Genomic DNA, 25,927 nt, shown 5'->3' on the forward strand with positions numbered 1-25,927 from the left:
TTTCCAGCAACTTTGTTTTTAATATAAAATGTTCCGAACTCTTATGGATATCTTTCCTCCAGACTGAAGGGTGGTACAGTGGCTCAATAGTTAGCACTGCTGCTTCTCAGTGCCAAGGGACTTGGGTTCAATTTTAGCCTCAGGTGACTGTCTGTGTGGAATTTGCATATTCTCCCCATGTCTGTGTGGGTTTCCTCCAGGTGTTCCGGGTTCCCCCACAGTCCAAAAATGTACAGGTTAGATTGGCTATGTTAAATTGCCCATAATGTTCAGGGATGTGCAGGCCAGTTGGATTAGCCATGGGAAATGCAGAGTTACAGCAATAGAACAGGAGTGTGGGTCTGGGTGGGATGCTCTTTGGAGTGGAGGTGTGGACTGAATGGGTTGAATGGCTTGCTTCCACACTGCAGAGATTGTATGAAATAAATTCTTAATTTTATGTGCTAATTTAACTAGGCTTTCTTAAATTCACCAAAAGACTGAACTTATTAATGACTAAACATGAGAAGAATTAACAATGCAACATACGTACACACAGATTAGAAACAGGAGGTGAGTGCAAAATGATTAAATTTTTAAAGAAGACAGATGTACAGATCAGCTTCTGAACTGTTCACAAAGAGCAGATAGTTTGAATGTGTGGCTGCTGCAGTTATGAATACTGCTAACCTTGACATTGTTAGTGAATAGTCTATTTTTGAGATTCTTGGTTTTATAGGTTGAATGAAGTTTCATGTCCAGAACACTTTATTAGCTGATTTGTGGCTCTTGGAGTGAGAGAGAATCTCCGTTTTGTTGTCATGCTCTCTAGCTGACTTCTTACACAGAGAATGAGAAAGGATCTTTGCCTACAACACAGGGGTAATTAGCAGATAGTTCCTTGACTGTGACCTTTGTGGCATGCTGACACTTGAAAGCAAGCTGGTATATACGAGAACATTCAGTTTCACTAGCACACTCCAATAGAGATGAAACAATTTTTTTTTGACCCCTGTCTTTTGGTGTTCCCAAATGGAAAGCAAAATACGCGTCTGCAGTTTGGAGCATATTCCTTCCATAAAGATGTGACTTATTAACGAGGAGGCAGTTGTCGGCCACTCATGTTCTAGTTGTTCTTTCACACTGTAGGCATCACATCCCATCAGTCTTTCTCTCTCTATGCAACAGCCATCCATGGCCAATTTTGACTGTATTTACCATCTTTAAAAACCATTTCAGAATTATGAGTTAAGAATGTCCACAATACTTTAGGGTTCTAATCTGTAGTTGTAATATTGCAGAAATAAACATGGAAGGTCTGGAGAAGGTGCAGAGAAGGTTCATTGGGTGATACCAGGAATTTGCAGGAAATACATCAGAAAAGAATTGACAGACAGGTTTTTTTTCTTTCTTGAAGCAGGAAACCTGAAGACAACCTAATAAATTATTTAAAATTGTTTTGCTTTTTAATTATTATGTTATTTTGATAGAGTGGATACAGGAAATTTAGTTAAGAATTCAAAAGAAACTTTCTCACGCTGAATGCTAAGAATATGAAACTTGTTACCAGAGGCAGTATTTGAAACATGGAATATAAATTTACCTAAGAGGAAATCGGCAATCATTCGATGGAGAAGTGAATAGATGGCTACAATAGTCAATTTAGATGAGAAAAGATGGAAGGAGACACGGAGCAGAGCAATAATACTGACATGGACAGTCTGTTTGAACAACCAGTTTATCCTGTATAATCAGCTCTCTCACGGCAATGTTCAGGATGAATCAGAGTGTACAGGTACCAGCAATTGTAGAGGCTTTATCAGCAAAGTGTAGCAGGCAAAGTATGACAGGAGTACACCACAAAAAAGGCTTTAAAAGTATGATTAATGGTTGCTGCCATTGATTTGGAGAAGAATGTTCCTGACGTTTGTTAGAGATACTGTGAAACTTGGATAGAAGAGAGCTACTACCCTACAGGTTTGGCGTAGACAGTTGTTTTGCACTGTGATTTCCGTGCATTTCTCACACTCCTCTAAGAATGCCACTGCAGGATTTCCAGATCCATACTTTACAGTAATAATATCATTACACAAGGCAAAGTCAATGCTTTGCTGACTAAATAATTCTAATATCTGTATTTTCAGTTTAGCCAAGACTTTTGTAGATTTTTATCATCCACAATGTTTTGTTTTTGTCTTGTAGTTTCAATACTGTTGACGAAGAAGTGGGTCTTGAAGATCCACTGAAATCACTAGATAATCAGGAAACATAAGAAACAGAACAGGTCCTTAATAATGTGAGCAGACAACATTTGCATCAGTCATAAAAGACATCTTTGCATACTTTCCATTCAGCGGATGTGGGACACTCCGTAAAGGAGGGCCACAGAATGATGCAACATGGAACTTTGACAGTGGACCTTATTTCAATGAAAGCACCACTAGTCTTGCTACAGTGAGACGGGACAGTGCAAGTGCTGCATGAGTTCTGAACCCTTCTGCTCCCAATCCCATTTCAACCACGAAAGACACCCTATGTTATATTTACAGTGCAAGTTGAGAGGAAGTTGTTCCAGCCCCTTGTGCAGTCTAGGTTTTCCATTAGCTTTGTGCTTTGTGGCCTGCAGGTACCTCTTTTAAGGTCACCTGGAATTACCCCTGTTTCATCGAATCTGTGTGGAAGCAGGCCATTTGGCCCATCAAGTCCACACCAACCCTCTGAAGAGCATCCCACACAGACCTACCTCCTACTCTATCCCAGTAATCCTGCATTCTAAATGGCTAATCCACCTAACCTACACATCCCTGGACACTAGGGACAACTTAACATGGCCAATCCTCCCAAGATGCACACCTTTGGCCTGTGGAGGAAACGCATGCAGACATGAGGGGAATGTACAAAATCCACATAGACAGTCGCCTGAGGGCGGAATCGAACCTGGGTTCCTGGTGCTGTGAGGCAGCAGAGCTAACCACTGAGCCATTGTGCTGCGGAAGTTCATGCTCAGTCAGGAAGAACCAATTACACAGTCAAGATTGGTAGCCATGAAGTGGAAGGGCTGGTTTTGAACTGGAGTGGAAAAGTCAGAAATAACACAACACCAGGTTATAGTCCAACAGGTTTATTTGAAATCACAAGCTTTTGGAGCACTGCTCCTTCTTCAGGTGAAGTGGATGAAGTGGGTCACCTGACCCACTTCGCCTGACAAAGGAACAGGGCCCTGAAAGCTTGTGATTGCAAATGAACCTGTTGGACTATAACCTGATGTCATGTGACTTCTGACATAGTCAAGATTGCCTGTGACCAGCATTTGCAAGCCACACAGTTGTAAGCTGTATGCATTTCTCAAACATAATGATATGATTTTAAATCATTTCAACCTGTACTCTGGAAGAGCACAATTGATGCAATTACCCCCTGAAGGACCTACTGCTGGTCACAAGTGAAATCCGGGTTATGGCCCAGAACAAAAAGTACCGATTCTTCCCATTCCAAGTGCCATTACAACCATTTTCCATTTGTCGAGCACATTAAGGAATCAAAAGACCTTGGAAGGCAACATGAGGCCCAGCCGCATCCCATTCATCAGGATTCCAAACCTCTATGTCTGGTTTTACTTGGCAGACCCTCTATAACCTATCACTGCTGATTCCCCATATGTTCCTACCCACTACCACAAGTTATTTCTGCTGTAGCCCCATCCATACAATGTTATGATGCATACTCCCCCTTCAAGGTCACAGAGGTGGTGACCTCTATCACCGGAGACCTCGTGCAGCATCTCACATCCTCCCATGCACTATCATCTCTCCCCCATATGTCGAATTGCCCTCTTTCTCCCTTTAGCACCTCAAATCGCTGCCTTTAAACCACAGCATTGATTTCCTCCACTCCCTCACCTCTCTCCCACAACAGTGTTTCCTGGCAGCCCCCACATTTATTTCATTGACCACTGACCAGTTTGAACAGAGAGTCCCAGCTGATGACTGACTGACTGGACCGTGAATGCTCTCTATCCTGATTCCCGACTGACAGCCAGTAAATTCTTAAAGATTCCCGGAGGAGCAAGCGAAGGGCCACGGTCATCAGTTAACTGCTCTGACTTCCATGTTGGGAATTCTAAGTGTCTAATTTCTATCTAGCAGCTGAAGAATGGGAGTTCTTGCATATCAGTGAGACATGATTACATAAAAATGAGGGCAATAATAAGCCTGTTAGTAGGCCTCTAGTCACTCATTGGCAAAAATCTCAACTTGACATCTTGGGACTTGGTTGGGAAATGCAACTTGTCATTCTTGACTGGAGAAAGGCCTTGCTCAACATTTCACATGACTCTCCCAGACCTCTCGCCACAGCAGACGTCATTCAGGGCCTGTGACAATTCTATCAATGTATCTGTTATAAAGCTGATGCAGGCAGTTTTATCTTCATTCCAATCTTTTTAAAAGTTTTGACAGTTCCAAATAGCACCGGGGAGGTGAAGACAATTAAGAACATGCATTTGGTGAAAGATGATGTTCTCATTAAGGATTAATAATGCAGTCATGGCACGTTCAGCAGGGAGGAGCATTAGGGAATAATGCAATATAGTTCATGAGCTTAGAAATCACTCAGTGGGAAGATTAACAAATGAACACATAAAGCATTCTTTGCAGATCTTTTGCCTGCTCTTTCAATGGACGCGTTAACCCTTGTAAAATAAATGTGTTAAAGAGCAGCTTATGGTCATATTAAACTTTCAGTGCACAGAGTGATTTCAAGGTGAAATATTTCAATGAGAGCGTGATTGGGTTTGGGTCCGGTGGAGAGCAGAATATGATATGCCACTGCTAAATCTGCAGGTATTTGTAACTCATCCTGAATAGGTGTATGAGATAAAGACTTAGTTCATCCTCCTGCTTTCAAGAAAAATTAAAACTACTTTGTTTACTGATGGTTTTCATTGTAAAACACGTACTCAGCCTGTGCAGCTCCACTAATACATGTAATGGGAGGAAAGTAACCACTTTTTACTGGTACAAAGCTTGTGATGCCTGATGCCAATTGCCAACAGACATCATTTGAAGCAAAATGATTGAAGCATTAAACAGCATCATCTCAGAAAAAAAAAGTTGCTGGAAAAGCACAACAGGTTTGGCAGCATTGTGGAGGAAAAAACAGAGTTAACGTTTCAGGTCTGGTGACTCACTGGACCCGAAACGTTAACTCTGTTTTTTCCTTCACAGATGCTGCCAGATCTGCTGAGCTTTTCCAGCAACTTTGTTTCTGTTCCTGATTTACAGCATTCGCAGTTCTTTCGGTTTTTATTTGGTATCATCTCAGGAGTTTAGTTGAGATCATTAATCTGGGAAAAATTGCAAATGTGATGATGTTGTTTCAGTTGAATTACAGCATTTGAACACTTCAACTGAATTGAAGCCTGAACTGGAAAGAAAATCTGAATAATTCACGCACAGTTTATAAAGCCTCCACCCTTTTGGAAACAAAAGCCAAATATTGTCTAGAAGGAGGAACAAAAAATAAGTAGCATAATCTCAACAGGCCAGGCACTATCTACAGATCGAGAAAGAGGGTTAATGGTTCAGGTTAATGATCTTTGGTCAGGACTGTTCAGTACAAATTGGTTGCTACATTTCCCCACTTTACCAGGTCTGTACCACAAAAATGTCTTATTGGCTGTAAAGTATTATTGGAGATCCTGTTATCATGAAAGACACTACAGAAATGAAAGCCTGAAGTGAGTGAATTCAGCTGAAGTATAGTTTCACTGGACTCCAGTAACTTAACCAAGTGGTCATTCTTCATTCATGAGTAAACAGAATTGTAAAATGGCCAGATAAATTAACCAGCCAGGAAGGGGGAAATGGAATGGGTATGTACCTGTGTGATCCTGATATAACAGCACTGTCTGAGCAGCACCATACAAAAGACAAAAAAATTATAGACAGCAAGTGGGCAAATTTTCAAGGAGTTTACAAAATTAGTCAGACCTTTGTTTTCTGAGAATTCTGTAGCTCTTCCAGCAGAGCTATGGGAGAACTTCTGCTGGAAATTTGCCCTCTTAATATCTGCTATCAGGCAGAAAGCACACATATCTACAAGCTGTGGTAGGCAAGTGGTTAAACAGTTCTGTGTTCATTCACGATAAGGGACATAAAGCTTACATTTTATAACTCCCCCCAAGACTTTGAGAGCGCACCATCGGGTTTCAGAATCAGGCATTTCCAACCATGTCGGAGTAAATCAATTGCTTATCAGCGCTGTGCTGCCTGAAAGAATTCCATTCGGGTTACATTGGCTGCTTCAAAAAAAAGCAAACCACTATTCAGCAAAGGATGCTGCTTTTATCAGAACCCACTGCACATTCCTTTCTAGGGTGTTCAGAACAGTCAGAGTCTGGAAGCCTGAATAATGGATTTTTGTTTTCTGAATCTCTTCCTTTTGAAAAGGGTAAAATTGAAGATAGATGGAGAAGCAGTGGTTTGTGTTTTCAGTCTTTAAGACTAAAGGTTAGAGCTACTTTCCAGTGTGCTAAACAATTAGATGCGTTGCAGCATTCATTACTGTGTTAGTGTCTCATACTCAATGAATCAGTCTCATTATTGAAGTTACTACCTTCACTTTCCAAAACTGAAAATAAAACATTGCTGGAGTAAATAGGATTCAGCACTGAACCAGGCAATATTTGCCCATTCAGACCCCAGAATCACTGAGAAATTTCTAGTCTAGGCAATCTAACCACCATCCGTTAAACTACGCACAGGATCGCAGTGACACTTGGATTAGGCTAAAAAATAGCACTGTAAAAGAAACACACTGAGAAGTTAACCCTGACGTTGTACTTAGAAAGCTTTTGTAACCTATTTCTGCATGCAACACTTGGAGCCAGCTAACTTCCCTGACACGCAACTTATTCCTTAGTAAAGAAGATACAACAGTTCAGTAGGCCAGCAATGACCCATTGCTGCCCTAACAATGTAGCCTTAAGCTTGTAAGGCACCAGGAAGACATGATTTTAAACTCAAACAAAATTGTTTTTGTTTATTCGGGTAGAAGCTCAGTAAGTCACTTGACTGTTGAACTGAATGGAGAAGAGATAATACAAAGAGCCCATTGCTGTTCTGCTGAATGCAAAAGTGACATTAGACGTCATGAAGAGATTCAGCTGGAAGGAGGCAAGGTCACATGAGAATCACTTGGTGAATTTTCTCTTGTATTCTAGCTTATTATAAAGACAGTGGCACCTGTGGTTGGATAGAAGGTTGTTCAGATGTCCCCACAGGATACAGGGGCAGACCTTATGAGACATCACACATGGGTGTTATAATTCTATTGTGCAGGAAATGGAGGAGAAAGTATTGTTTGATCAAATTTGAACTAAGTGACTGCAATTACCCTTATGGGTCCTCTTTTAGCTAACATATAAATTAGGGTCAAGAACTAGAGGACACTGTGTCAAGGTGATTGGGCTATTTAGTCAGTGGCGACACGAGGAAAAGCCTTCTTAGACTCGAATAGTTGGATCTGGAGAGCACCTTTACTGAAGCCTTACCCATCTCCTGGCTTTCAAAAGGGATTTGGTTCAGTACCTGAGGAGAGAAGAGAAATACAGGGGAATGGCACAGAAATGGGACAAGCTGAGTTGTATGGATATAATGGGCCAAATGGTGTTCTTCAGCTATGTAACCATTCGATGCTTCTTTTTGTCTATGACTTGATCAATAAAAAATTAGCAGCCAGCATGGATTAAAACCATTTATTTGATCTGTTATCAAAGGTTTTAATCACACTTAATCACCTTACCCACTGCATGCTGTCTCATACATTTAAAACCATTGATGTTAAATTTTCATATTAGGTATCTATTTTCTTAACTGTTGGAAAGCATTTACTTCCTTATCATGATTACTGCATTGTCAACACCCACACTCTTGTTCTTAAGTATTGCTGTCTAAGGAATGTTGTTACTTTCTGTCTTCCCTCTATCCTGAGCAATCACTTGCACCAAAATAATTGCTGATCATCGGCAATTCTATAAGTTGCTGGAAACAACTCATTATGTACACACCTCTGACATTTTTAGTAGGTGCTTTCATCAGTGAAATATATAATTCTCTAGCATTAAATTTGAGATTTACTCAACCCACTCAATTTTTAGAAACATAATAAATATTTTTTAGATTGAAGCATTCATTCTGGATGATTGATATCCATAGCTCGAGACCTGGCCTCATTTCCTTTCTGTTTAAACAGGCTTCTGTTTATTCGATGGTGTCTGAGTTAATTGGAGAAACTCATCTTAACTGGAGACCAGTTCTGAGGAAGTCACACCGGACTTGAATGTTAACTCTGTTATTCCTCTCTCTACACATGTTGCCAGGTCTGCTGAGTTTCCTGGAGCATTTTCTGTGTTTGTTTTAGATTTCTGCATCTGGCCTTTCATAGAAACAGGCCAACAAGTCCACATAGACTTTCTGAAGACGATTCCACCCAGACCCATCCCCTAACCCTATATTTCCCATTACTAAGGCACCAAACCTACACATCCCTGAACACTATGGACAATCTAGCACGGCCAATCCACCTAGCCTGCACATCTTTGGACTGTGGGAGGAAACCGGACCACCCGGAGGAGACCCACGCAGACACTGGGGGAATGTACAAACACCATACAGACAATCGCCCAAGGGTGGAATTGAGCCCAGCTCCCTGGCACTGTGAGGCAGCAGTGCTAATGACTGAGCCACCGTGCCACTTCCTTTTATCTGAGTTAATTGGCTCCATTTAAGTTGAAAATCATATGTAAAGAGCTTTTATGCAAACCCAGAATATAAATAGCCTTCTTTTTTCAAAAGGTTCATCAAGTATTCCCTGTTTTCCTTTCTCTTGCAATCTCCTCCCTTAGCTAACTTCGAACGTAGCCCTTTGACAAGCTCTTAGTCAGCTGTATTCATTTAAGTTTTTGCTAAGTTTCTGTGAAGGACCGTGAGTCATGCTCATATGCTGTTATGAAAGCCCAGGTTCCAAATTTGATCAAAATGAGAACTGAAAGAACTGTGGATGCTGTAAATCAGAAACAGAAAATAGAAGTTCCTGGAAAAGCTCAGCAGGCCTGGCAGCATCTGTGTAGAGAAATCAGAGTTAACATTTCAGGTCCGGTGACCCTCAGATTTTCTGTTTTCGTTCCAAATTTGATCTATTAGCAATCTACAGCAGATCTCAGGGTTATTTTTGTATGTACATGTACCATCTGCAATTCTCTATATGGGGATGGACATGTTTCTTATGACTTTAGCTAAATTTGAAGCTCATTTTACTTTTTTTTGTTTAAGCACCTTGGCATGCTTCAGTACTTTCAAAATACAACATATATACAAATAGGTTTTCCATCCTTCAGAAAGCACGTTTGTGGAACTGCGTGAATAAGAACAATATATTTTCTGAAATTTGAATACAGATTTATGCTTTTGGTCAATTCTGTCTCGTGTGGAGTTTGTTTTAGAGAGAATTAGCACCAAGTGACTCGAATACTCACTGTGGTCGGGGGATGTGGATGATTAAACTGAACTTAGAATAACATGTCCAAAATTGTAAGGAGTTGGAGGATGGGGTGGGAAAGCAAAGAAGAGCATTAACTTCCATGTTCTTTGCCCTTCTTTCTAGTCTCACCGCCGCGTTACATTTCATCTGCCTGACGGCTCCCAGGAAAGCTGCAGTGATAGTGGTTTAGGAGACCATGAACCAGTAAGTGGTGGCACGCTGATCTCACACCCTCTCCCTCTGGTTCAGCCACAGGACGAGTTCTACGAGCAGGCTTCCCCAGACAAGAGGACCGAGGCCGACGGCAACTCTGACCCAAACTCTAGTAAGTGACGACCTTGTTTCTTACCCAAATGTGACTGTTGTAAACTCGGAATGTAGCCTTGCCTTCTGCCACATTAACTTTCAGTGCGAAAATAACCACCTTTCACAAACTCCCTCTTCCTGTTAAGGGTCACAAGTTTATCACTCCTTCTTGCTTCTGTTTCAGTTTTAGAATGTGGTTCAACAATAATGTGTGGAGCAGCTGCAAGTTTTATTGACTGCAATGCATTCAGCATAGCATAAGGCAGGGGATATTTGCTGTTTTACTGCCAATCCTTAAAGGGGTGAGATACCTCTTTCACTACAAAGAAAATAAATAAGGGAATGCCCACTTTTCTCCCTGCTTAATGACCCACTAATTAAATTCCAGAAGCACACTGCTGCCAATTGTAGCATTCCTGAGAAGGATATTGGCATGGCTCATTAACTCTGGAGAAAAGCAAACATCTTTCTTCTCTTTGTAGGAAAAATTTTACTCCTATATCTCCCCAAGTATTGACATTGATCACTGGGTATTGTGGTCCAGCCTTAGTGTTCCTGCTTTAAACTGTGACACAATATATTAACCAGAAAGTACCAATCAATGCTATATGTTGGGAAGACATAACTTTTGGATATTACTTTCAACTGAGAGGCAATTCTATTTTTATGCTACCACCAAGATATTGTGGATGATCTCCTTGTACTGTAATTTATTTGTTGTGTATTGCCTTCTGCATCTTGAACTGTACTGACACCTGTTGGTTATTCACTCTGTGCTGAGCATGAATGAGCTGATTACAAATCCACTTTTACTGCCACTTTCAAGATATTCATGATACAGGATATATCTTGAGCACTGAATGAACAATTTGGCTGCCTGTTGAGACTTGACTTTCTGCACATGTGAACTATCTAACGCCAGTCCAAATTGCAAAGCTCTCAAAAATGTTGGGTTAAAGGAACCGTGCAAGTTTAAGGGATCGACCAATGTTTTTGTTTGTGAGACGTGTGCATTGCTCAGTTGTCTAGGAGAGTTTGCAACTTAAATGGTGTTTATTCCCTTTAGTCCAGTCTGAAAAGCAACCCTTCACCACCACCCTCTGTCTGCTACCTTCGTGCCAATTCTGTATTCACATGCTAGTTTTCTCTGTATTCCATGTGAGCTAGCCTTCCTAACCAGTCTACATGAGGAACCTTGTCAAATACCTTGCTGAAGTCCATATGGATCACGTCCACTGCTCTGACCTTATCAACCCTCTTCGTTACTTCTTCAAAAAACTCAATTAAGTTAGTGAGACACGATTTACCACACACAAAGCCATGATGACTATCTCTAATCAGTCCCTACCTTCCAAATAAATGTAAATCCTGTCCTCAGGCTTCCCTCCAGCACCTCGCCCAGGGTCCCCGGTCTTTAATTCCCTGGGTTTTCCTTACTACCTTTCTTAAATAGTGGCACCACGTTAGCCAACCTCCAGTCTTCCAGCACTTTACCTGTGGCTATTGATGATACAAATATCTCAGCAAGGGGCGCAGCTATCATTTCCCTAGAGGTGCTGCACTTTGGAAAGGCAAATCAGGGCAGGACTTATGCACTTAATGGTAGGTTCCTGGGGAGTGTTGCTGAACAAAGAGACCTTGGAATGCAGGTTCATAGTTCCTTGAAAGTGGAGTTACAGGTAGATAGGATAATGAAGAAGGCATTTGATATGCTTGCCTTTATTGGCCAGTGCATTGAGTGTAGAAGTTGGAGGAGTGTAGAAGGTCATGTTGCGGCAATACAGGACATTCCTTAGGCCACTATTGGAATACTGCATGCAGTTCTGGTCTCCCTGCTATAGGAAGGATGTTGGAAACTTGAAAGGGTTCAGAAAAGATTTACAAGGATGTTGCCAGGGTTGGAGGGTTTGAGCTATAGGGAGAGGCTGAATAGGCTGGGGCTATTTTCCCTGGAGCATTGGAGGCTGAGGGGTGAAATTATAGAGGTTCATAAAATCTTACGGGGCATAGGTAGAGTAAATAGACAAGGTCTTTTCCCAGGGTGGGGGAGTCCAAAACTACAGGGCATAGGTTTAAGCTGAGAGGGAAAGATTTAAAAGGGACCTTTTTCATGCAGAGGGTGGTGTGTGTGTGTGGAATGAGCTGCCAGAGGAAGTGGTGAAGGTTGGTATAGAGGGACATGGGCCATATGCTGGCAAATGATTCTAGGTTTATTTAGGATGTTTGGTCAGCACGGACGAGTTGGACTGAAGTGTCTGTTTCAACGCTTTACATCTCTATGACTCCTTGATAGCATCATCACTTTAGTCTTCCCTAAGGGCTCAATTATTACTATCATTATGTCAATTCAGAAGACATCCGGTTTGATCATTTATCTGTGCTAAATAAACAGACCACATTTAGAAAAGTGTCTATTTCATACACCACAGCACAATGCAGAGATTAATTTCTGTAGTTTGTAGTGTCAACAGTTTCTGGGTGTACAGGAATTTTATTTACGGAATCTTCCAGTTTAGCTCTTGAACTCCAGTAGCTTTAGTGCATCTATTTACTTATCTGTGGGCCCCCATCAAGGATAAACTAATTAAGAACAGTGAGCATAGATTAGTTTTCAGTCTCACGTTCAAATACAGAACAATTAAGCTGTTGTAAACTGTGGGTTGCAGAGAGGAGATTACTCTTGGTTTCCTTGGGGAAAGTCTGTTTGGGAGGCTTCCTGATCCATTTCAGTGCACATCAGCTGCAGTTGGACGAGCAAGTGTGTGTCCATTGTCATTATTTCCAACAATGCCATTGGTTTGAGAGATGTCTTCAGAACCTGACTGCAATTTTAGCTGCACTCTGTGGGTGGGAAAGCATTCCTAGTGGGTGTACACAGGACAGAGAAAATTCAAGTGGCATAAACATGATCAGAAAAGACTTTGTTTTTAAACTTATTTTCTTTCCATTTAGAGCCCGGATAAGCTTGAATTTGTAAGATAAACATTTCAAAATAGGCCAGCTCAGTGAGACTGGAATTTTTTGTCTGTCTTTTGTATATAACATGTGGCATTATAATAACTCCAAAAATAAATAAACTTTAGAAAGCAATCAATTGTTCATAAGAATTAACCAGGTGAGAGAGAAACTGCACAGCATGGTTGAATAAGTAAGATTGTCCTTGATGTGCCGTTTGTTTTTGTCTCAACCACTGTTACACAATTTTTATCCTGACGTTATTTTCGTATTTTAAGGGAGCCTCTTCTCATTTTCGACAGTAGCCAAATTATAAGTTGAAAGGTGATGGTAAAAATCACTGGGTGGAGACTGGTGAAACCAGGAGAGCATGTGCTCCTGAAAATTCAAGAAGATAAGACTCTCTCAAGAAATTATTTTCAGATATTTGGAGGCCATGAGGATCAAGTGGCTAATGTAAAATTATAGCAATCCCACCATGGATATCTGAAGTGGAAGAGTGGAAAAGTAACTGATGGTAGTTTGGTGCTGGCAGAAATTGCTCATGCAAGCAGAGTGTGGGATATGCATCAAGGGCCTTCTTCAGATTCCTTCAAACTGTCAGAGTACAATCATTGTATATAGTGTGGAAGCAGGCCATTCAGCTCATTGAATCCACACCATCCCTCCAAAGAGTAGCCCATTCTGACCCACCTCATCCCTGTAACCCTGCACTTCCCATGGCTACTCCACCTCGCCTGCACATCCTTGGACACAGTGGGAAATTTAACATAACCAATCCACCTAACCTGCACATCTTTGGACTGTGGGCAAAAACCGGAGTACCTGGAGGAAACCCACAAGGCATGGGGAGAATGTACAAACTCCACACAGACAGTCGCCCGAGGTCCCTTGCGCTGTGAGGTAGCAGTGCTAACAACTGAGCCACTGTGCCTGTCAGATGCAATGTTGCATTAGTTGCTTCCCTTCTTAAAATTCTTGCACTGAATGTGGAATTTGCTGGTGAGACCAGCATTTATTGCTCATCTGTAACTACCTTTGAGAAAGTGGCAGTGAGCTGTCATCTTGAACTGCTGTAGTCCATGTGGGGTAGATGCACACACAGCGTTGTTATGAAGGGAGTTCCAAGTCTTGTGTTACAGCAACAGTGAAGTTGGTGAGATGGTTCAAAGTAAAGATGGTATGTGACGACGGAAATGCGCAAGTGGTGGTATCCCCATGCAACTGCTGCCCTTGTCGTTCAAAGTTGTAGAGGTCATGGGTTTGGAAGGTACTGTTGAAAGAGCCATAGTAAATTGCTGCAGTACATCTTGTAGATAGTACACACTGTGCATTGATGATGGACGAAGTGAATTTTGAATGAGGTGAAGGGAGTGCCAGTCAAATTGACTGCTTTGTTCTGGATGGTTTTGAGCTTTTTGAAAGTTGTCAGAACTGCACTCATCCGGACAAGCGAGGAGTAATCCACTAAACTCCTGACTTGTGTCTTATTGGTTGCGAGCAGGCTTTGGGAAATCAGGATGTGAGTTACTCAGCGCTGAATTCACAGCCTTTGACCTGCTCTTGTTGCCACATTATTTATATAGCTAGTCCAGTGAAGTTTCTGATCAACAGAAGCCCTCAGGATGTTGGTGGTGGGGGAATTCAGCAATTATAGTGCTGTTGAATGTCGTGGGGAGATTTTTAGAATCTGTTTTGTACCTGTTTATTGTTGGACACTGGTGTGGCATAAATATTACTTGCCACTTAACATCCCCAAAGCTGAATGTTGTCCAGGTCTTGCTGCGTATGAACAGTGATATCTTCAGTGTTGTCTGAAGAATCATGGATGATGCTGAACATTATGCAGTCACCAATGGACGTACCTATGCTCTTATTTTGGAGGGAAGGACATTGAAGCTGACATTCACTTGTCACTCCTGGGCTGATGATCATTGCAAATGCTTCAGCATTACCTTTTGTACTAACACCCTAAACCTCCCCATCCCTAATCTTGGGGATATTTGTGGAGCCACCTCATCCAGTGAGTTGTTTAATAGAGAAGACTCCGGAGCTTAGATCTGATCCTTTTACTTGAAGGATTTCTTGCCTTCTTTTATCAGTTCCCGCTTATGCTGTTTGACTGAAGTAGTCCTGTGTTCTTGCTTCAGCAGGTTTTTAGGTAGGTCTAGTGCTAATCCTGCCATGTTCTCTTGCACCCTTCTTTTAGTGAGGGTTTATTTCCTGGTTTTACTGTAATCGCAGAACAGGAGGTCTATGCTGGGCCATAAAGTTACAGACTATGTTTGAATACAACTGTGCTGTTGATGACTCACAGCGTCATGTGTATATCCAGTTCAGAGTTTATAGATCTATTAGAAATCTACACCATTTAGCACAGCGGTATGGCATACAACAGAATGAAAGTTATCCTAAATGTGAAGGCAGAATTTTGTCCCCTCAAAGATTGTAAGATGTTTGTTTCTACCCAATACTAGCATAAGCAAATGCATCTATGACAGATGGATTAGTGAAAATGAGATTAAGTAGTTTTGTCCTTCTTGATACTTTCACTAATAGTTACAGATAATTGTTACAGTCTAGTAGCTATGTCCTTTAGGATTCAAGTAGCTGAGTCAGTTGTCATACTATTGAGTCACTCTTGACAATGTACAGGGAAGTCCCCCATCCAGGGTATATTCTGAGGCCTTGACCCCACCGTTGTGTTCAACATGATTCAACAACTGAGCAGGGTGCTATCAGGGATAATCAGCAGAAGATTTCCATTACTGTGTTTGACCTAATTCTATGAATTTCATGTGGTCCAGAGACACTTTTCAACTGTCTACCAATGTGTCACCATTTCTGGTGGGATGATAATTGTAGTGTCTGGGACATTGCCTGCAAGGTATGATTTGGTGAGTGTGACTTTTCAGGTTGTTGCTGGACAAGTCTTTGAAGTAACTCCCACAATTTTGAAAGAATCCCTAGATTAGTACATTGCAGAATTAACAAGATTTTTGGCATGCCATTCCCATTTCTGGTATGTAGATTGAAGATTCAATCACATTGCTGTGGATCTGAAGATGTATATAGGCAAAACCAGGTAAGGACGCAAGGTTTCCTGTCCTGAAAGACAGTGGTGAACTGTGTGGTTTTTTTTCAGAACATACTGATTTCATGGCCAGCATTAACCACCATTAGTTTGTTGATTCTACTTTTATGACTTGAAATTAACTTCCTTCAGCTGCATTTGTAGAATTTGATTTCATGTCCCTAAAAGATCCAGGGCCTCTGGATTGCTGATCCAGTGACATTACCATGTTCTCTTACTACTGTAAGCAGTAGCGTTATTGTTAATTGTAGGATTATACTGTGTAAGATTCCAACCATTACTGCAGTGATTTTGTGGTTTACAAGTTTGTTCTGTGTCCTGGATGTGTCATACCTCTTTCTGGTGTCTGCCTGCAGAGTCATTGTCTTTTGTTAGGACCATCTGCCTCTTGCATTTTTCCAGACTTCATGCAATTAGAAGGATGGCATCTCCTGACAAAAACAGTTGAAGCTGATGATACCAGAATGGTACCAGGTGTGGTACCAAGGTATGCCCAATTTGTATGGTTTGCCAACTGTGTGGAAGCTTAATTATGAGCCCTGGGACATAATGAGCCTTTCCCACATTTAAAACCAGAGTGCACAGCTGACAATGGCTCTTGTCAAATTCCTTTCACAAAAAGTCATCCATTTTTCCCTGAAACAATAAATTTAACAGGAAGCACACGAGTGCACTTGTACATAAAATCATCATGAGCTGTCAGTGAGAACATTCCAGCATTGTTGGATGAGATTCTGAAAATCAAACAGTCTAGAAGTAGAAACGGATCTGAGATTGCTGTTGGAAAGAGTCATAAAAGTGGAGAATGGGGATGAATGAGGTTAATCCAATATCTCGTGCGGTATTGTAACATTGTTTGGTCTTGCACTGTTGATGATTGATTAAACACTTAAAATTAAACATTACGGGTTTGCCATTGTCAAAAGCAACACTTAAACTGCCTCTTTTAAACCCATTACTATTATTTTTATGGAGGTGTTAACTCATTTAAAATTAATTGTGTAAAGTGTCCATTAAAATAATGAAGAGGGAAACATTTATGCCAGCCATTAAACATGTGATAATATCACCCACAGTAATTTCTTGAATGAAAAGATTCAAGCAGTGTTTGTTGTTTGACCGTGGTGTGAGGTGAAACCCTAAGGTATTGAAACTGTTTTCTGTCTTGCAGTGTACACGTCTTCATCATCTAATAACTTGTCCAGAATCTCTACAGGTACCTGTAATACACTTGTAACATGATTTGTTTTGATATGAGAAATATGAACTGAGGCTGTCTCAGAGGTTTTGAGTTACTTGATAAGCACCAGAAGAAGCCTCTGAGATTTAAAAAAAATCTTCTGAGTGTTGTTTGGGAGCAAGAACATATTTCCAAGTTTGAAAAGATTTTCAAATGTATGTTTATTTTTCATAGTAATGATCCTTCTAATTTACATCATTCTCCTTCCCGGTACCATGCAGTGTTCATTCTGTTCCTCAGCATCTGTGATTCTATGAACCACTTTTGTAATTGTTTAGTGGTATTTCCAGGTGGTCCTTGGGATAAACACTACATTATCCATGCTTCTTTACATTTTTGTCCAGAGAACTTTGTATATCAAAATGTAAATTTGGCTTCCATGGCATTGTTATGTCTTAAGGTGAGGGTGAGGTTGAAAATAGGCATTGGAGTATGCTAATGCATGCTGAGTTGCAAGAATAACATTTTGATTCAGTCAGATGTTAGATTACTGTAATTATTTCTAAGGAGCAACACTTATGGAAATGGGAAGTTTTTCTGATGTGACACCAATTGTCAGCATCAAACACTTCTAGTTTGTGTCGAGGCTTCACTGGTTGCTGAATACAGTTTTATTATGTCTTTCCAGTAACATTTCTTAGCTTAATCCCAGCAGAGTGGCCCCGACTGCAAACACTCCAGTTGGTGTTAGCCATGGCTCAGTTGGTAGCTGTCTCACGTCAGAGTGGAAACATATTGTGGGTTTAACCCCGCTTCATTACTTGAGCAAAATCCAACGTTGACACATGAGAGTAGTACTGAAGGAATGCCACACTGTTACAGAGTTTCATCGAATTGAGGCTCTCTCAGAAAAGCATAAAAGATACAATGGCACTATAAAGAAGTGGGTGAGTTAACCTCAGCGTTCTGGCCTACTGTTATCCTTTGACCAACAACACAAAAATAGATTTATTTTACTTATTACATTGTTTTATGTGATTGTTGGCTGCTAAGTTGTCTGTCATGTTTTCAACAAGTGTTTACTTGATTTGTACAGTGTTTTGGGACAAGTAAAGATCATGAAAGACATTAAATAAATGATAGTCTTTCTTTGATTCTGTTTATTACACCAACCATCCTTGTGGTTTCTATGCAAGACTACCTGTTTGATGTCAATAAATGATTAACTACAATTAATTTATATTTTGGCTTTGTGCCTATGAATCAGTTTCACAACTGCCAACATTTTTTTTTACTGAGAAACCTGGCAACGAGGAAAGAAAAATAAATTTGCCCATCATTAGTGTTGGTTAGATTGCAGCCCATACTTACCAGGTGAAATCACACTGTGCTAATCCACTGTGCCATGCAATATATTGCACTGATGCCTGAAATATTTGCTTACAGCAAGTTTCTAACCAGGGTGGCTATTTCTTGGTCGCTCCTTCCCACACTAAAATTGACTAATTTTCTACTGACTTCCTCAAAACCTATTACTTTCAGATTGAAAATTGATTTGCTGCACCCTCAGGAAAAGTTGTGAAATTACCCGAGGATATCAGCATATGATTGCTGTGTTCATACTTTCATTCACATATGCGGCTTCTCTTTCTATCCTCACTTACAGCTCCACAGAGATCACATTAGGTTCAAATTTGTACTATCCTGTTAGGTTCAATCAAGATCATACAGGTTGAGCCCTAGGGTTAATGCTCATGGCTGCCCAGGTTGTTTTATTTGATGGACAGTGTTAATTCATAGGCATAGTGTCTACACTTGGTGTTCCTTTCCTGCAGGGAAGGATGGAGAATATTCCTAGAGATGTTTATTCTATCTTTATGCAAAGCAATCTGAGGAGTACAAGAATCTAATTCATCAGGCATCACAAATAACTTCTTGTATTGATGATTCCAGATATATATGGCCATGTGTCATATTTTTAGTTGTCTTTGGCCCCTGCATTCCTTGAAACTCAGGTACCTCTGTTTAATTTATATATTTAGTGCTTTATCATGGTGGAATTGTACACCCCCAGAGGAGGTGTTCATAATTTCGGAATGGTCCTGGAATCTTCAGTACTTAAATAATTATTTTCAGGCCACTGCTGCTAGCAGAAAAATCAATGGGGCATGAAATGGTTCTTTTTTCCTTCCAGTTTTCTTTGAGCAATTTAGTTTAATGATATTGGAGATGGATAAAAGTCAGTTTGACTGGGAAGGTTTGAGACAAGGGGCCATATGGTCCAGGAATATATCCAACCAGAATTGGCAGTCCTGGTGTGAAGGATTGGAAAATGCATTGCTTTTAGTGCAGCTGCTGCATTTTTCAATTAATCCCAAACCGAATCCTGTTGCAGTACATTCACATTAGAGACCTAACATTAGAGAGAGTGTAATTCCAAAACCTATTTGCACTGATGTTTGAAAGTATCTCAGACTTGAAAGCCCACATTGAATCCAAAGTGAAGATATTGATTCCTTCACTTTGAGTGTCAGCATGAATTCTGAAACCAGATTCAGGCTGCATCTATGCTGTGAGTCTGAAAATGTGACAAAATGGTTTGTGCCTTGCTTCCCTCTCACAGCAGAAGGAAGGTAACCCTACGTGGATCCACTCTTGAGCAGCTGACTATATGGTCAGACCATGTTGTCAAAATTTCTTCACAATGCCAAAGTATATATTTTTTAAAGAAAGAAAATTTAAAAACTGAGAAATTGAAATCCTTTTGTTGTACCTGTGTTTTGACTCAAAGTGCAATGCTATAGGATTTCATTTCTCTGAATCGTGGAGAGAAAAAACATTTCTCATACATTCTTGTAGGACAGGTCAGTGTCATTTACAGCTCCCATTATGGTATCCGTCAACTATAAGTCTGCATTGTCAGTAAGAATATTTCCTTTTGTTCATTTACGTTATATCAAGGAACTTGGAAATGCACTGCACTCACAGAGATGAGTTGCCATCAAATCATTCTTCCTTTGCATGCAGTGTTTTTAAAAAACTAATTACTGGTCACTAAATAAGAGGCAAATGGTGCGGAAAACCTCCTGAAAGTGCACATGTTGTTAAGATTTTGTTTTCAGTGGGGTACCAGCTCCATTTTCCAATTACCTTTAATATCTGTTGTAGGGTAAGGTTTTTCATATTCAGGACAGCTGCATTGCACAAATGTAACATCATTGTTTGGTAAAATTTGCATGATCGTATGTGTTTATCTGCACACAGAAACAGGCATGTCAGAAAACAGGCATGTCATACTTTGAACTGAGCCCAGGGATTGTTAAAATAATTAGTTAATTGTTTGAAAAGGAACATGGGAACAGGAATACACCACTTAATAATATCCTGTATTTAAATAGCATGATGAACTGCTGCAAGGTGCTCTTCATAACACAATATGGCACTGAACCACTTAAGAAGATATAAGGTCAGGTAACCAGAACACTGTCAAAGGGATAGGTCCAAAGGACCTACCTTAAAGGGAAAAAAATGAGGCAGAGATGGAATTCCAGAATTTAGTGTCAAGGCAGTTAAAGACACACACTTCAGTGACGGGGCAATTAAATTGTGCATGCGAAAGAGGCCGAGTTAGCTCAGCACAGATATTTAAAAGGGTTGTGGGGCTTAGAAGAGATTCCTGAGATAGTGAGAGCTGGGACCACATAAGGATTTGAGAACAAGGATGAGGATTTTAAGATTAATTTAGTTAGCTCCTTGCAATCCATCTACCTAACTTCTATCTCGAAACCATAATACCTACCCATGGTTTAACAAATATGTCAGTCTCGGTTTTCACACTTTCAATTGACCTACAGCCTCAATAGCTTTTTGGGGATGAGTTGCAGAATTCCACTACCTTTTGTGTGAAATGAATATTAAAGGCTTTGGTGTAGGTGACTGAGCAACAGAATGGAAACAAGCCAAAAGATTCACAGAAAGAGAAATATTACTGCAATTTCATGGACCAAGAGATTTATGTCTGTGTTGAAAGAGTCTTCAGTTGCCTGCATATTTTTAAAGACTGAAATGTCCATTTAGTACACAATTGGTGTGTAAGATGTAATGAGGTGAGTTAGATAGCAAGTGTGCAAACCCAACTTCTCAGCATTTGAACAGAATAAAAATGTTAAATCACCTAAAGTGTTTTTTTCCCTCTCTCTGTCTCAAAAGTATGTAATGAATGCAGATATTTTGTGACATTAATTTGAAAAAAAAAAGTAGTGTTAATAGCGTCAAAATGTAGCATTAATTCACTGAGGGTTAAAGCAGGATCCTCAAAAGCATATGTAACTTGTCACAACCATTTCCCTTACAGTATCATTCCCTCCTGTAAGGAGTGCAGCAGCTATTGGCATCCCATTTGCAGTCTATTCCCAAGTGTCTTATAATCTCTTTCATATTTCTTTATGAAAATTGCTATGAGTGAGTTGCTCCATTTATTTGTGATTGCAGCTTGGCCAAGTCTTTCATGTGGGCTGAGTAGAGGGCTAACTGAATTAATAATCGTAATGGAATTCTTTCGACCTACTGCTTGGATGTATTTGAAATTCTGTTCATAGTTCTTTTTTTAAAATCTTTCAGATATGTTAACTACTGAATTTGTTCCAGTTAAAGGAATGTTTTACCTAGAAATCATGTATTTCATATAACACTTCAAGATTAAGTGATAATTTGAATAATTTGTTATTACCAGACTATACAAATCCCAACATTGTATCATTCCGTTCATCCTCTAGTCCTTTTCCCCACCTCCTATATTCCTGTATGTTATTGAAGTGGAATATCTTTTAATGCAATGTTTTACTTCCAATTAATTTGTTCACTCCTGTCCATAAAAATATCCTCACACGCTTCTAAAAAATTTTATGAGTTTTATAAAATTGTTCCTAATGCAATGTAATGCAGCTAATAGGGAACATTCTGGTATGCCATACTCAACACTGGAATAGGTGGCTGGTTGCACAGAAATCTACTCTGAAGAGAATGTTCTATTCTTATTGTGTGTTATTTGTACACTCTCGCTGTAACTTTCCAAGGGCCAGTGTTGTGGACCTTTCCTATTAGACAAAGTCATTTTGAAACTAGTCGCAAATGAATCCACAGAGTAGGACTCCCCTACTCTCTGCTGCACTAGGTTTTATCTCTTCATGTCTCCTTAATTCCTACCATCATGCAGCTTCAGCTCTGGCTATGACTTAATTCAGATCCAAATGCATGCCTACCTATACAGTTTTAATATGGGTATCCTCAGGTTACAGATCATGGCAACAAATTGAAATGTGGTTCTTCAGGTATTTGCCTATGAGTTATCTATTTGCATGGGGACAGTTAACTTCTCTGCAATGCACCTTCTAAATAACCTGGCGTTCGATGTCACTTTCTTGCTTTTCATCAGCATGATGTTGGAGTGATCACCATGGTTAGTGATGCAACGACGAATGAAATTGGTGTGCACAATGCTTTGTTGTGATTTCACCAGTACTGCTGTGTATGCAGGTACCAAGTGATGTGAAGGAACTTTCTCGCAGTGAGCAGAGAAGATTAAATGGAGACTTAACCTTGCTGTTACATGTCACCGAGCGTCTGGCTGAGTAGAGCATTAGCAAAGCCTGGAATTATACTGTCCAGCTTCTTGGACTACCTGTTCTACAAGCAGTGGTGGATGTCAATGAGAACTGGGAAGAAAATAGAGGACTTTTTCTCACAGAAAGATGTTGATAAAAATACAAATATTTAATATTCTTTTATATATTAGTATTTAATACTCAGTGAACTCCAAAGAACATATGACACTAATCAGGAAATTATAAACAGTAGCCAGACTCCATCAATAAAATGATGTAAAAAGAAAAATCACTTAAGTATTTATCCAATGGATTATGATATGATCACAGCATTTGGTTAATTTAATTGCATTATAAACCATCTAAATCCATATACTAGATGAATACTTATGTTTCTCAAAATGAGAGAATGATGTGGGAAATAGAACTTTTTTTTCTCATTTTTGCCATCTAGTATTTGCATAAAATATTAGGTCATGAATACAAGATGCAGAACAAATACATCCCCAGCCCCCTGCTACGCCAGAGCCATGTGTTTCCATGGCATCTTATTGCCAAATTGATGCCATTAGCTAATGCCAGATAGAGACAGCCCAGAATTCACTACACAGCCAGGAGGTAGAAAACACTTTGATCCAGTTGGCCAGCATTAGATCCAATTCACTACATGATTTTCAGCACCAAATTTTAAATTGCACGTGTATAGTCAACCCTCTCCATACAAAATTACAAATTCTGCCTGTGACACTGTGTCTTAATGCTACAGCAAACTAGGGATGGCATAAATGCAAACACTGGATCGAGCCAGTATAAGACTTTTCATGAATTAGAGTAGGAGGATGTTCATTTGGAACACAAACACCAGTCTGGACCAGCTGGGCTGAATGGCCTGTTTTTGCATTCTAAATTGAATGTCATGGTGATACTTTGGTTGATTCACCAATGGAATAAGGTTGTGCTTGTACTCTATTTTCCGATTTTCAAACCAAAATGATTACATGAAATAAGCATCCTGTCAATATCCATTTGCGAATTAGCTAGAAATCACTATATCTGTGGGGATAATGGAAGGTGGGGATAATGGAAGATGGGACTATACAGAGAATGAATCCTGGTGTTTTTCCAACTTGATGTGTTGTAAAAGATTATACAAGCTTCTGGAATCCAATGGCCATTGAGATCTTTCATCCTTCTCCCATGTACTCCTTCACCTCTTCCTCTTTTTCCAGTGATCTAACACCACCCAACTATCAGGACTGTACCATTATGCAGACCCGTTGTTGAATGTATCTCCATGTACAGTCTACATTACATGCTCTGATCCTCTGTAATATACTACAAGCGGCCATGAAATTTCAATCCTTTACAGTGATTGAGTAAAATCTGAATGGTTATTAATAGGAAAGGACGTTGCAAAACTCTGACTATCTGCTGCAGCTGCCAGCAAGTGTGTGATAAATCATGTACTCCAAATCCGTTGGTAAATTCCAAGAAACCACCTCTGGATATGAAAAAGGTTACAGAGATAGAACAAAGCTGCGGAAGGATTTGAACACAAGGATGAGAATTTTACATCTGAAACATGGAGTCTATATAGGTCAACAAACACAGAGGTGAGGAGCAGAAGCACATGCTGTAAATGAGCTGTGACAATCGTAAATACAGACTGCACAACTTCAATTTGTGACATATGCTCTGTTTCTACTTGAAGATTACAATAACAGTCATAAAGGTATGAAAAGCTCCAATGCACAACAGTCAGCTTTATTTCAGTGATAGTGGGATTCAATTCCTCAGCTTACATTAAGTTACAAAACATTTGGTTTAAAGTATCAGCAGTCTCCCAGGGATTCTTATCCTCTACAATCTCCTAACAGTATATCTATGCATGATCCTTATATTCTCATTTTCTGTAGCTTTTGAGTTAGTTTTGTCAAATGGTATCAGCTAACAAAAATAAATTCCAGTGATTTTGTTTTTGGGCATCATCTTGTGACCAATGATGACCATTACAGAATACAACAAAGAGTTGTATTTATATATAATCTTTCATAGAGTCATTACAGCACAGAAGAAAGCCATTTTTGCCCATTGAGCCTCTGTTGGTTCTCTTTCGAGTGATCCAGCCATTTCCATTCCCTTCTTCAATCCTTGTAGACCAGCAAATTTATTTTCCTCAAGTGCCCATTCACTTTCCTTTTGAAATCATTTGATTGTCTCTGCTTCTATCTCATAGGCAGTGAATTCCAGGTCACTACCACATGGAAGTTTTTCACAGAAGTTTTTGATGTGTACCAGTGGTCACAGAAGTGAAGGGTCACCGGACCCGAAATGTTAACTCTGTTTTCTCCTCCACAGATGCTGCCAGACCTGCTGAGCTTTTCCAGCAACTTTGTTTTTGTCACAGAAGTGCTGTTGAGGAAAAGGAAGAAAAATGCGATGAACTATCCCAACATGCTTCAACATGCATTACAAAGCAATATTAGCACACACCCCTCCAAAAATGGCCTAAAACCTTGTCAAAGAAATAGGCTTTGAAAGAACATCAAAAAGAGGAAGAAGCTGGGGGGGTGCAGATAAGTGACTGATTCAGGGAGGGAATTCGAGAGGTTATTAAAGCCATGGCTAGCCATTGGAGGACAATTAAAATTGAGGATGCTGAAAAGGCTAGACTTAGGTGAACACAAATATCAAGGAGGAATATGGGGCCAAAGAAGAATAGAGAGATAGGGAGAGGCAAGGCTCTAGATGAATTTGAGAATAATACTAACTTAGTGAGCACAGGGGAGATGGATGAACTGGAATTATTTTGAGTAATAACACAAACAGGAGAGTATTGAATGACTTCAGGTTTACAGAGTGTAGAATGAGGGAGGTTGGTCAAGGGTGTGTTGGAAAAATGAAGTTTTGAGTTAACAAGTACATAGATGAAGGTTTCAGCAGATATGAAGGGACTGGTCAGTGTGAAAATCCTCAGTATCTTTCAGAAAGATGGCTACAGACCAATCCTTAAGATTTTTATGAATGTCAAAGTAATTTTTAAAAATTCATTCATGAGACAAGGGCATTGATGGCTAGGCCAGCATTTATTGCCCATTCCTAATTGCCCAGAGTGCAGTTAAGAGTCAACCACATTGCTGTGGGTCTGGAGTCACATGTAAGCTGGACCAGGTGGTGATTTTGCCTGAAGGACATTTTTCTGACAATTGACGATGGTTTCATGGTCTTAATTCCAGATTTTTTGTTTTTTTACTGAATTCAAATTCCACT

At 40.0% G+C, this 25,927-nt stretch overlaps 1 protein-coding gene across 1 annotated transcript in view; it reads left to right on the plus strand.

Annotated features, from left to right (window-relative positions):
• LOC109924850 (protocadherin-9) overlaps positions 1 to 25,927 on the plus strand; it is a 420,097-nt gene that overhangs the window by 368,463 nt on the left and 25,707 nt on the right. Inside the window, exons 5-6 of the mRNA XM_048598486.1 lie at positions 9,643 to 9,844; positions 17,046 to 17,090. Coding sequence (XP_048454443.1) covers positions 9,643 to 9,844; positions 17,046 to 17,090 — 247 coding nt within the window. The remainder of the gene's footprint in view (positions 1 to 9,642; positions 9,845 to 17,045; positions 17,091 to 25,927) is intronic.

This window comes from Rhincodon typus, chromosome 6, assembly GCF_021869965.1.
Source record: "Rhincodon typus isolate 14 chromosome 6, sRhiTyp1.1, whole genome shotgun sequence".
Taxonomy (NCBI): domain Eukaryota; kingdom Metazoa; phylum Chordata; class Chondrichthyes; order Orectolobiformes; family Rhincodontidae; genus Rhincodon; species Rhincodon typus.